General features: G+C 42.8%; 1 protein-coding gene across 1 annotated transcript in view; it reads right to left on the reverse strand.

Annotated features, from left to right (window-relative positions):
- ADCY2 (adenylate cyclase 2) overlaps positions 1 to 12,775 on the reverse strand; it is a 388,589-nt gene that overhangs the window by 364,474 nt on the left and 11,340 nt on the right. The window contains exon 2 of the mRNA XM_038583952.1: positions 1,768 to 1,965. Coding sequence (XP_038439880.1) covers positions 1,768 to 1,965 — 198 coding nt within the window. The remainder of the gene's footprint in view (positions 1 to 1,767; positions 1,966 to 12,775) is intronic.

Below are 12,775 nucleotides of genomic sequence, written 5' to 3' on the forward strand. Positions count from 1 at the left end.
AATCCCTTTTATAAAATAACAACAACAACAAAAAATTCTAAGTACCTAAGAACAAGTCTAAGTAAAATGACTACTGATTTTATGAAGGAAAAAAAGTCCTTGAACATAAAAGAAAACCATAATTACTGGACAGACATATCACGTCGTTCCACGGAAAGGCTCAGTACAATAAGCTAGCAGATCTCTGGATGTTTTGTTATAGTACCCTTTTATTATTTCCTAGACATTTCAAAGCAAAAACTAACAAATTCCATATAATTTAAATCCAGATCTCAATTGGAGTTTTCATGGAACATGATGAGCTGATCCTTTAATTCATATGGAAAAGCAAACTCAGTGAATTCTGAACAAAAGGAAAACAGAAAAACACAGAAAGGACACTTGCCCTTCCAGACAGTTAGGCTTCTTATAAATCAAACTATTAAACGAGGTGGCGTTGGTGCAAGCACAGGCCACTGGGTGGGTGCCACAGGCCTGCAAGCAATGCTGCTAGTCTGTGCCTGTCTGTGTTCCACAGGCGCTGGCTGAAGGTGGGAGGGAGGTGTGTGTCCTGGCAGGCAGCTGGGAGAGGCCAGAGGGGGACTGTGATGGGGAGACTGGTGGGGGGAGCCCCCCAACCAGGGGAGCCTCATCAGGGAGCTGCAGAAGAGGACACTGGTACCACCTCTTCTGTCCATAGCAACACAGCCAGAGAGACCAAGCGGAGCTCGCTTAGTCCAGGCCTCTCCCTTTGCAAGAGAAACTGAGGACAAAACAGGATGATGTTTTGGTTGAGGCCACGAGATAATTTCCTAACAGAACCTGCTGGAAGCCTCCCCCTGGGCTCACCCAGGGCTCTCTCCAGCTACGACACACCAGCAATGCTCTCCCCCGGCTCTGGCACCTGAGCCCTTCTGTCTGTTGCCATCTTGAATCTCTCTTCTCCTCTGGCCTCACCGGTCCTGGTTTCCTAATGCCTTCTCGTCTATCCCCTTCTGGCCCCTGGTCCTCTCCTACCCACTGCCCCTCTGGAGTCCCCACCTCTGTGGCAGCCCACTCAGTGCCCAGTGCACTCTCTTCCTGAATGGCTACAGAACTCACGAGCTTGAAGCTAGCAACTTGTCCATCATATCTGCGGCCCAGCCCTGCACCAGAGACAACTCAGCGCTTACTCCTGCAGCTGAGGGCATACACCCACAAGGAAGAACACAAGGTGCAAGTCCTAAAGAACTAACATCCTCCAGGTGTAGCCATTTCCTAAGCCAAGAGCTTCCCAGGGTCAACATGAATCACCATAGGTTCCCGGCAGGTGCATGTAGCAATCCTATGGATACCGCAGAATCAGGGTGATACAAAATCATTGCCACAGAAGTCTGTTGCAAGGAGGAAGATCTAGTAGTTGACAAAGAGTCCAAGGCCACAACTGGTGTTTGAGAGTTACAGGTAAGGCTCTGATCCCAGAGAGATCCTGGAATAACAGATAACTCAGGGACCAGGAGAACATGCAGCTACATGCAGGATGAAGACTATATCCAGACCCAGCCGTCTGAAACAGGTGACAGGGTGAGACACAGGCCTGCACCCAGGCAGCTGGCAAGTCTGATAAGTCCAAATGGGCATTGAGCGACTTCACCCACAGAGCACCATCAAGATGGCTATTTCAAAAGACTTTCTTCTCAGCTACGGGTCTTGTGTTTACAGTTTAGGGCCAGGTTTGCAGAACTAAGCATGTCATCAATTGAAGTACAGAAAGAAAACACAAAAAAAACCCACATTTTAATACCTTACCTGGTCCCAGGGAGAGACGGTGCCTCCAAAGCACATGAACAGGTACCCCATGGCCACGAGACATATCCATATCACCAAGGAGAAAAGGCGGAGCAGCTTTTTGAACACAGACTCGATGCAGACAAGGATGAATATTGCAAAGAAAATCGCCAGGGCCGTCGGGACCGTTATTAAAAACGCCACGTGGTCTTCAACTTCCTACAAGGAAGAAAAATATTGCAAAGGTACAATTTAGCAACACGGGGATACCAATGGTTCATGTCCTCAAATGTTATCGACATTAATCAATGTCAAATAGATCGAGTTTTAAAAATTATTCCAGAAGTAGAAGAGTTTGAACTTCTGCAAATTTAAATTTCCCATTAGTTTTTCTCTATAGAAATAAACCAGTATTGAATATTTAAAATTATGCAAAACAGTTACCTCATCAAATTTAGATTTTCCCTGATAAATGGAGAAATGGATTTTATTCAAAAGTGAATGTATGACTATCTACTATCAGGAGAAAAATAGGACAAGCAACTTCACTCCCTGAATCAGAGGATCAGAAATGTCCTCGCCTTAGAAAATTAAGGCTTCTAAATGAATTTAAAATGTTTCATTTAAAAATCTAAAAAACTGAGTCTCTCAAGTGATGAGCTTTTATTTTAATGCATGGCAATTAATGTTTTAAAGGGATCACAGGTTAATAGAAAAGGGTCAGAAAGTACTAACTACAGCGGTGACAGAGCAGGAAATACTCGCAAGCACGTGCCATTTTGGGGGCTTACTTCCCTACTTCTCTTGCGCTCCAGTGGCAAAAAGAACAGGAGCATCCCATATTAGCCTCCCTAATGCATTTTTTGAGGTCCACTTTTGCACACTAATGCTCATTCTCCATCAATTCACTTGCTAAGTACACATGCACAAAAGGACCCCTATTTCCATTCTATATATGATACCAGCTCCACATGATAGATATCGTGCTTCCTCTGGTTATGGCAGCATGGGTTTCAGGCTTTCACTTTGGCAAGGCCCTGCCAGACCATCGCCATGAGCAGCAGCCTCTGAGAGCTAGAACCCAGATAGGTCTACATCTCTCATCCAATCATGTATAGCCACTGAAGCACCCAAAGAACTTTTGATGAAAGAAACCATGTGGCCAGGATCCTAAAAACTTACACTGAGGCTTTAGAATAGCAAAGGTCATAGTAAAATCTGGGACTTGTGAGCCAGTTCTTTCAAACAACAGAGCCTAGAGAGCCCTTCACCTTTTCTGGTTGGTACGGGGTTCACTCCATCCCATTAGCAGCTCCAGCCGCACACCAGAGATGGTGGAGAGATGGCCCTACCTGGATACCAACCACTAACCACCGGGACACAGGGAAGCAGCAGATCAGCCAAATGGGCACAGACTCCAGATTAACATCAAGGCAAAAAAGGGCCCTAAGTTCTCCTTCAGTTTGTTTTGTTTTGTTTTTCTGAAGATTTTATTTATTTATTCATGAGAGACACAGAGAGAGGCAGAGACACAGGCAGAGGGAGAAGCAGGCTCTGTGCAGGGAGCCTGATGCGGGACTTGATCCCAGGACCCCGGGATCATGCCCTGGGCCAAAGGCAGATGCTCAACCACTGAGCCACCAGGCGCCCCCGTCCTCCTTCAGTTCTCAACTGACTTCATGTCCCTTTCTCCCCCACCATTACACATGTGACCTGATATGTGGGGAAAAGACAACCACAATAATCACAACAAATACCAACAGATATATATTCCTGCGCTGGGCACCTGTACATACGCTAACCACGTTAATATTTACAACAACCCCATTTGGGGTGTGGTGTCAGCGCTATGCCAGGGGTGGGGAAAACGTGGCCCCACGAATGAAAACGAGTTGCGGAGGATCATGGAGCCCGGGAGGGAGGGAGCCAGGGCTCCGGCGGGGTCCGCGCGGGCAGCCTCTGCAATGCTCTGGCCTCTGCTCACACAGCAGACGGCGGGCAAGACCAAGGGCCAAAGAATATCCCTTCCAGAACTGGCAGAAAACAGGAGGATCAAGTGTGATGTTCTTATTCCGGCCCCGCTCCCACGGCCGCTTGCCCATGACCGGCGCCGGGGCTGAGCTCAGGCCCTCAGACACTTTACCAGGACTGCAAAGGGTAACGCTCCCCACACCCTGATGTCACAAACAAAGGTGCCCGTGGGTGTGACAGCACCTCCTTGGGGGCATCCAACCTGAGATCACGACCTCTCGCTGCACACATGGAGCCCGAAATGAACTTAACTGAACTGTGGGCAGAAAGCTAGCCGCGAAGGCACCAGGACAAGCGGTTTCCCTCCTGCGACCCTTTGCTTCTTTCATTAACCCAGTAGGGGAGAAAGGATCGCTGACCTTACTGGCTCCCGTTTCTCCGGAAAGACTGAACAGGATGAGAAACTGTGCATGACGGTAAAGTGAAATCAGAAAGTGAAGAAGGTGCAGGAAGGGTCCAGGAGGGGAAAGCTGCATCCCCAGCCCTTTCCCTGCTCTACTCTTAGCAAGGATGTGACTGCAAACAAGATGAAGACACAACCTCTCGCCCTGCTGGGCACAGTCCACACAGTCAGACCTGATAATCCTTTAAAGTCTGAAATACCACACTCTCTATCTCACATGCTTTCTTTAATTTCAGGGTCTCTATCACTGAGAAGTGCCTTGTCTGGGCTGCAGGGTGACTCCTCCGTGAAGCACAGAGGACACAGCACCTGGGTCCCATGATACTTTTAACACAAACGTGTTTTAACTTCTTTAAAAAAAGAAATTAACCAAAAACCCCCAAGCTCTTAGGGTCAAAGGGTACATACATGTACATACGTACAGTTGTAAACTATAATTCTGGATACATTTTGAGGGAGGAAGGGGGTTTTTCCGAGGCTATGTCACATGCCAGGATCCGAGGGGGCGGGTGTTGTGCCCCAGCACCCCCCAGCCTCGGGGGCAAGCCGGCTTCCCAGCTGGCCAGTGGCTTCCAAAGGCGGCCCAGGTGCTGTTCAGGAGGCCGATGGCCCTCACCGCTGTCCAACCTGAGCCCACAGAAGAATCCAGAGCTCTTCCCGTAAGAGGACAGCTAGCAATTTATTCTGCATTTGCCTTTTGAACTCAAACTCCAAACAAGTTTTAATATGGACTCCTCCACAAAATAGGATCTTTTATAGGGTGTCAAGGCAAAAACAGTAGCACATTCATTAAAGAATGTATAAGCTCATGAACCACATTCCTTCCTAGTCCTGCTGCTGGCATCATGGGCGTCTCTGCCCCCAGGGGAAGTAAATGAAATGCAGGAATGCCCTCAGTCCTTGGACCACAGGCCCTCCTCCTCCCTCCCCTGGTCCATTCCCAGTGGAGGGGATGATGAACAAAGCCACAGAGACACACCCCGTGGCTGTTTTCATGGGAGCTACTTCAGTTTTTGAAATGCAGAGCATAAAACAAACAACATAGCTTAAAATAAAGTGAACTAAAACATTAAAAACATTGTCAGTCTCAATGAAATATGTTTATGCAGCCCAACCCCATTTCCCCTCATGGAAACAAAAATTCACCATACAACACAAACTAAGTGAAACGTACAAAAATGCCTCTATTAGTACTCAAACACCTTTAAAACATGCCTTGAATAGGTTAAAAACAAAATTCTCCATACTACATGAACTAAGTGAAATGTACAAAATTGCCCTTCTCACTACTAAAACATACTCAAATGTCTTTAGAAATGTTTTTAAAAGTACCTTACAATGCAAACCAAATGAAATGTACAAAAATGCCTTTTCAAAGGGAGACCGTGAGCATGGTATCATCTATGTAATGATAATGGGCTCCTCTTGCTCGTTCTCTTTGAACATTTTATCCTTTCGTTTTCAATGCATTTTCACCGGAATGCATTTGGGACGGCTTCTAATTGCTAGGCCTATTAAATACCCACTGCTTTCATGTATTATGTGACAGCTCTTTTGTTTCTCAGAGGTTTTTCCACAGGGCAACAGATTATATTTTCATTCTTTTTCACGTGCATTTTTCTTTTTTGTTGTTAAACAGTACTATTTTTCATTTACATGGTAAAGGACAGTCTCATGCAAAACACTGCTTTCCTATAAAAACAATACTTTAAAGTCCAACAGACAGGGCAGCCCGGGTGGCTCAGTGGTTGAGCGTCTGCCTTTGGCTCAAGTCCTGATCCCAGGATCCGGGATCAAGACCCATATTGGGCTCCGTGCACGGAGCCTGCTTCTCCCTCTGCCTGTGTCTCTGCCTCTCTCTCTCTTTCTCTCTCTCTCTCTCTCTCTGTGTCTCTCGTGAATAAATAAATAAAAACTTTAAAAAATAAAAAATAATAAAGTCCAACAGACAGAAGGTAGGGTCCCATCCCACTTACTTCTCTGTGACTCAGGGTGAACACCAAGCTCCCCTAAGCAGGTTTCTTCATGTAAGAAGCAACACAGGGCAAGGCTGGTGGGCGCTGAGTACATACAGATGTACCATAAACCACAGAGATTATTATCACAATGGCCATCATGACCTTTTTCCTTCAAATCTCAATACTTTCTCACCAAGGCTGGTCTGTTAATTATTGGAATGATGCCCGTTTTACACTCTGAATAATAATTTATCACCACAAATTATTTTGAAGGGTTGTCACTGGGCAAAAATATCAGCTTTTAGCTATGACAATATATTTGACTACAAATACATATTTTCATTCATTCATATGTAATATGTGTATTGTGTGATATAATAGACAATGTATTTTTCATTCCTTTCCACATACAGAGTCGGACTCCATTTTATCATGAAGTAGGAAAGGAATTAACAAAAATTCTGATTAAATAATTCTACAAAACTGTGGTGAAATAAATCAAAGAAGAGCTCAATAAATGGAGAGATATTTCATGCTCATGGATAGAAGGAATATTGTCAAAATGTAAATTATTTCCAAATTAATCTATAGAGTCAATGCAATCCCAATTAAAATCCCAGTAAGTTATTTTGTAGTTATCAACACATGGATTCTAAAGCTTACATGAGGAGACAAAGCACCCAGGATAGAGAACACATTATTGAAGGACAAGAAAAAATTTGAAGGATTGACATAATCAGACTTCCAGTCTTGCTATAAAGCTACAGTAATCAAGACAGGAACGATAATGGCAGAAGAATAAGACAAATAGATCAATGGAATGGAACAGATCCACATAAATGTAGTCAAATAATAACTGACAAAAGGAACAAAGACAATTCAATGGAGAAACAATAGACTTTTCAGCAGAACATCTTAGAACAACTAGACATCCATATAAAAAAATCTAGACACATACTTTATACCTTTCATAGACATTTTTTTAAAAGATTTTATTTATTTATTCATGAGAGACACAGAGAGAGGCAGAGACACAGGCAGAGGGAGAAGCAGGCTCCATGCAGGGAGCCCAGATGCAGGATCAGGCCCTGGGCTGAAGGCGGCGCTAAACCGCTGAGCCACCCGGGGCCGCCCACCTTTCATAGACATTAACTCAAAATGGATCACAGCACAGATCTAAATGTAAAATGCAAAAGTAATCCTGAAAACTTCTGAAAGCTTTCTTATACCCAAACCTAGGGCAATCTGTCTTACTGAATAAATAATCAGTAACATACAAATATTTTTAAAATAAACACAAAAATTATAAATATGTGTACCTGCTTAAAAGAGGTATCATCCACTACTTGCAACTAAGTGAATTACATGCACACAAAAATACAGCCTAAGGTCTTGATCATATTTACTGATTCTCAGCTCCTATTACACAGGCCAGCATTCTTACTCATATTTTAAGACTATGGATAAAAACATGAAATAAGTGTGTTTTACGTGGAAAACTGTTCACATGAGGCAAACTTTAAAAAACTCTCCTTCCTCCAACTAGACTCCAAATACAAAGTATTCCTGAAGGATTACTAATTTCTACAAGCAGTAGACAAGGTCTCCAACTCACTTCCCCTACCCACCCCCATAAAAAACAAAAACAAAATAAAAAACACAGAAACAGAAAATATGAGTGCTGACCCCTCAGCAGGGGAGGGGGGGAGGTATGTAGATAGAAAGTCTAGACCACAAGAGCCAGGTCAACTGGAAGGAGTATGAACCAGCCTTGCCCTGTATACAGCAGCTGCCAAGGCTGAGAACCTCAGCAGTATGTAGATCCACAGGACAGCAAGTGGGGACAAAGGGAGCCAGAGTAATCCTCAACTGGGGTACATTCCAGCTTGGAAAGAGAAGTTAATTATTCTTAGGCAAAAGCTTTCCACTTAGAACTGCAGTATTCAGCCAACATATTAAAACAAAAATCGCCAAAAATGAGCAATCGCTAAGAACAAGGATCTACAGAAATAACAATTGGTTTAGATTCTCAAGGACTGCAGACATTGAAAATAACAGCTAGAGAACACAGAATAGCTGTATATGACATGTTTAAAGGAATAAAGGATGAACGTTTGAAGATGATCATACAACAGATCAATCAGGTACAAACACAGAAAATGGAACTTGTAAAACTGACCAATATAATCACATAAATAAAAGCTCAAGCATTGAAACAGAAAAAATAAATATAGAAACAAAGACAGAAAAAGGCAATAGTTAGAAAATCAGTGAACTAAAAGATAAACCAAAGCATTTATGTACAATGCAACAAAAGAAATAAATATTCCCTAATAATATATAAAAGATAAAAATTATTAGAAAGCCTAAGATACAGAAAATAGAATAAGATGAATAAGAAGGTATTAACATGTCTGATTGGAGTTCCCAAGTTACAAACTGAAGAGGCTTTAGGACATAATATATCTAAAGACAGATCAGTTGGAGATTTCTGGTACTAATGAATAACCATAAATCTACAACTCTAGCCAGTTAGGCAAAAAGAAATACAAGCATATACACATGATGGTAAAAATGCAAAATATGAGAGATAAAGAGGAACTTCGAAAAGTGGTCAAAGAGAAAGGAAGGACCACCCACAAAGAACAACAGTTTGCATAAAAGCAGACTGCAGCCCAGGTGGCTCAGAGGTTTGGCTCCGCCTTCAGCCCAGGCGTGATCCTGAAGACCCGGGATTGAGTCCCATGTGGAGCTCCCTGCAAGGAGCCTTCTTCTCCCTCTCCCTGTGTCTCTGCCTCTCTCTCTGTGTGTCTCTCATAAATAAATAAATAAATAAATAAATAAATAAATAAATAAATAAATAAATAAATCTTTAATTAATAAATAAATAAAATCTTTAAAAAAAAGAGCAGAAATTTCAACAGTAAGACAGTGAAGACAGATTATTGAGCAAAAAATAAAAGTCAACCTTCTATTGTCAAGAAAATAGGTGTGTTTTTTTGTAATAAGAGCAAAAACGTTAACATTTACAAATAGATTATTTTTAAACAGGAATTTACCATTGATAAATCTGCTCTAAAAGAATTTCTAAGAAATTATATAATCCTAAAAAGACTGTAAGATACAGAAGAAGGAAGTGAACAAATATAATGGTAAACATATTGGTACAACCAAACTCACACTGTCTATCTGAAACAATAATAATGGATGCCTAACTTCTAGGCTTAAAAAGACAGAAGTGAAATATGCATTAAGTAAAACATAAAAACTTTAAGGGTGAAGGTAAATGATAAAACACTCAATTCCAAGGCAATTAAAACAATTTTAAACATCTATGAACTCAATAAAATAGCTTCAAAATATATAAAGCAAAAATATAGAGGCCTAAGGGGAGAAGTAAAGTAATCTCCCAAGAGTAGATTTCATCATCTTGAACCACCTATTGATTGATAGGTCAAGGAAACAAAAGTAAAAACAATACAAAACGAAAAAGATGCAAAATATCGAATATCATAATTAACAAGCTTGACTTAATTGACAAATAAAGAATTCCACATCCAACCTTAGAGAGAGAACAATAATCTTCTCATGTGCACATGGAATATTTATAAAAACCATATACTAGGCAACCTGTAAAAAGTGTCAAAGAAGATGTATCATAGAGACCCATATTCTGTGGTTGCAATTTTAAATTAGAAGTTTAAACTAAAACATAAATTTAAAATAACCACATATTTATAACACCAAAAGCACAACTCTAAACTTTTGGATTGAAAAAGAAATCATAATATCTATTTTAAAAGAATGATGAAAACAGTGCAAATCAACACTTGTGTGCAGTAAAAGAAGTAGTCATTTCAAAGCTTGAACTGAATTGTTCTACTGTCAATTCAGTTTTGTGGGAGTTACATTTCTCGGAACCCCCTTTCATCTAGGGCTATTGGTTAGAGTTAAACAGAAGAGGAGGAATCTGTGCCAGATTTGGGAGGTGGAAATGGAGCAAGTCCTCACCTAAAGTCTTCAAAGTCAGACAGAATTATGGGCAGTCACAGAAGTTCAGGCAAGGCTTCAGCTTGCCCTAGCTGCCCCGGCCTCGTACCCTGCTTCTCTGCCTGACTTCTGGCCACTGCTGAATAGTGGTCCAGCACCGAGGTAGTAGCTACCAGAAGTAACAGATTCCCTGAAACTTCTCCATTGAGTTCTTCCATCTTGGTCGCCTACGAAGTGACTAGCTAAGTTTGGCTTCACAGATATCCGGGAAAGCGCCCACTTCTCCACCCAAACCAGTGCTTTATGAAGAATTCTTAGGGATTCTGTAGATAATTATTCTCCTTTTGAGAAACAGTTGCTGGGTTATTACCAATCCCAAAAGGGCCTGAACAGTGATCATGGACCATAACCAAGTCTCCACACAATCTAATCTGCTCATATTTATGGGACTGTTGTATGACCCACCAGACATGAAGCTGTATGTACACGGTGGCATCCCATCGGCAACTGGAGTAGACTCTGAAGACACAGGTAAGTTGCATGAGCAAATGTCACAGGTACTCACAGGTGTTGGTCCTGCCACACCACCTACCCTACCTCTCTCAATCTGCACCTATGTCGTCATACAGAGCTCCCTATGACCTGCTGCCTAAGGAAATAAAAATCTAGGTCTGGATTATATCTGGTTCTGCAGAAGATATTAGGGCCACCTAAAAGGAGACAATCGAAGCTGTGGAACTCTGAGCCCCTTACACGTGTCATCCTCTGGAGGACCAGCCATCCATCTATGGCAGGTTGATCACAACTGATGAAAGGCACAGAGATTTGTTTTCACTTGAATTGAACCTACTTTGGATACGGGTTTGCTTTTCTGCTTCCGCCCAAAACACCATATATGGGCTTTCTCAATGCACTATCCACTCACAAGGTATTGGCTTCTGACAGAAGCATTCATTTTACAGCAAATGATGCATGACGATGAGCTTATGCTCTTGGAATTCACTGATCTAACCCTGTTCCTCATCACCCTAAAGCAGCTTCCTTCACTGAAGGAGAGAATGAGCTTCTAAAGACTCGGTGAGGGTGCTGGCCTATGCGCAACACTTGTAGGCTGGGAGATATCCCCTAGGACAAAACAGATGCTTGGTAACAGCCACTAAAGCAAGGCACTGACTCTGCCACCACCAGGATCCACAGGTCTGAGAATCAAGGGATAGAAACAGGAATGGCTGCCATTCCCATTCCTATAAATATAGGCTGTTCCAGCTTAGAGGGGTTAGTTGTCAAAGGAGGACAGCCTCCACCACTCCACCAGGGAACTCAATAATGCCTCCATTAAACTGCAGACAGAGGTTGCTATCTGGCCACTCTAGGCTACTAACATCACTAAATCAGTGGCTAAAGAAGAGCTTTTAGTACAGTTGGGGTGACTGATGGACACTTCCAAGAAAAATCGGGTTGCTCATAGAGGATGCAGGCAGGGAAGAGTTTGACAGAATGCAGATGGTGGGGTGTCTCCTTTGCTCCCCTATCCTGTGATCAAAGTTCATGGAAACATCTAACAACAAATACTGTCTATTTGCAAAGTACCAGGTGAAGCAATGTTTATGTCACTGCACCTGCCAAGGAAATACGACCACACAGGATGGTTGCACAGGGCAAAGGGAATGTGGAATGGGCAGGAGAAGGATGTTAGAACCCCAGCTGCATCCCTGTGATCACCTGTAGAACTGAGGATGGCAGGAGCTATACACATTTCTTCCTTGGTTGGTATGAATGTATTTGCACGTGTGGGTATGTGCGTGAGAAGTAATTATTTTGTTTCTTTTCCCTACAATATAACATGAGATATATTAATAGTGTATGAATAGCTTTTATATTCAAGTATCCAAGATAAAGGATTTTTAAAGGACACTGTTCCTTAGACCGATGAGAAATGAACTTCATTGAAGTGGATAAAATGACCCTTCATATCCTCTTTTAGGGAGATGGTTGGTGTGTTTTCAGCTGAATAAAGAGGAGCTGCATCATAATATGTAGAAGCACGACTCTGCTATCTTCTTTATCTAGAAGTAAAACACAGTTAACAGTGGTATACATGATACCTCGTAAACAAGCAGTACATGATGCTGGATTGTTCTGTCATCAAATTGATTAAAGCTACTTCCCAGAATCCCCTTCCCTGAATGCTCCCAGGGACAAGCTGGCCTATGGGGGTACTTGCCTGAGGTTTGGGAGGTGGTAGCAAAGCAGTCCCCCCAGGAAGGGTAGCCTGCTGGTCATATATGGTTGGAGATCATGTGGAAGGTCCTGGTGGGCCCCAGTCTGCTCTGGCTCTCCAAAGCTCTGCACGGGGCCCAGACCCGGCCCCTCACCCAGTATCTGGCTGTACTCACAGAGGTGGTGCCACACAAAGGTAACTGCTCTCAGGAACTCCCCTGAAAGGCTCTCTCTGGCAGATGCGGGCTGCTCAGGACCTCAGCTTTCCCCGTACCACTAACTGGTTAGCAACTTCTCTGCTCATCCCCTAATGCTCCCTTCTGGCCCCAAGCTTCCCATTAAAACAAGCAGGTTGAAAACGGATGAACTTTGTTTCCCCCTTCAGAAATTACAAAGATAGGATGCCTTGGTGGTTGAGGGTCTGCCT

Source organism: Canis lupus, chromosome 34 (genome assembly GCF_011100685.1).
Source record: "Canis lupus familiaris isolate Mischka breed German Shepherd chromosome 34, alternate assembly UU_Cfam_GSD_1.0, whole genome shotgun sequence".
Classification (NCBI taxonomy): Eukaryota; Metazoa; Chordata; class Mammalia; order Carnivora; family Canidae; genus Canis; species Canis lupus.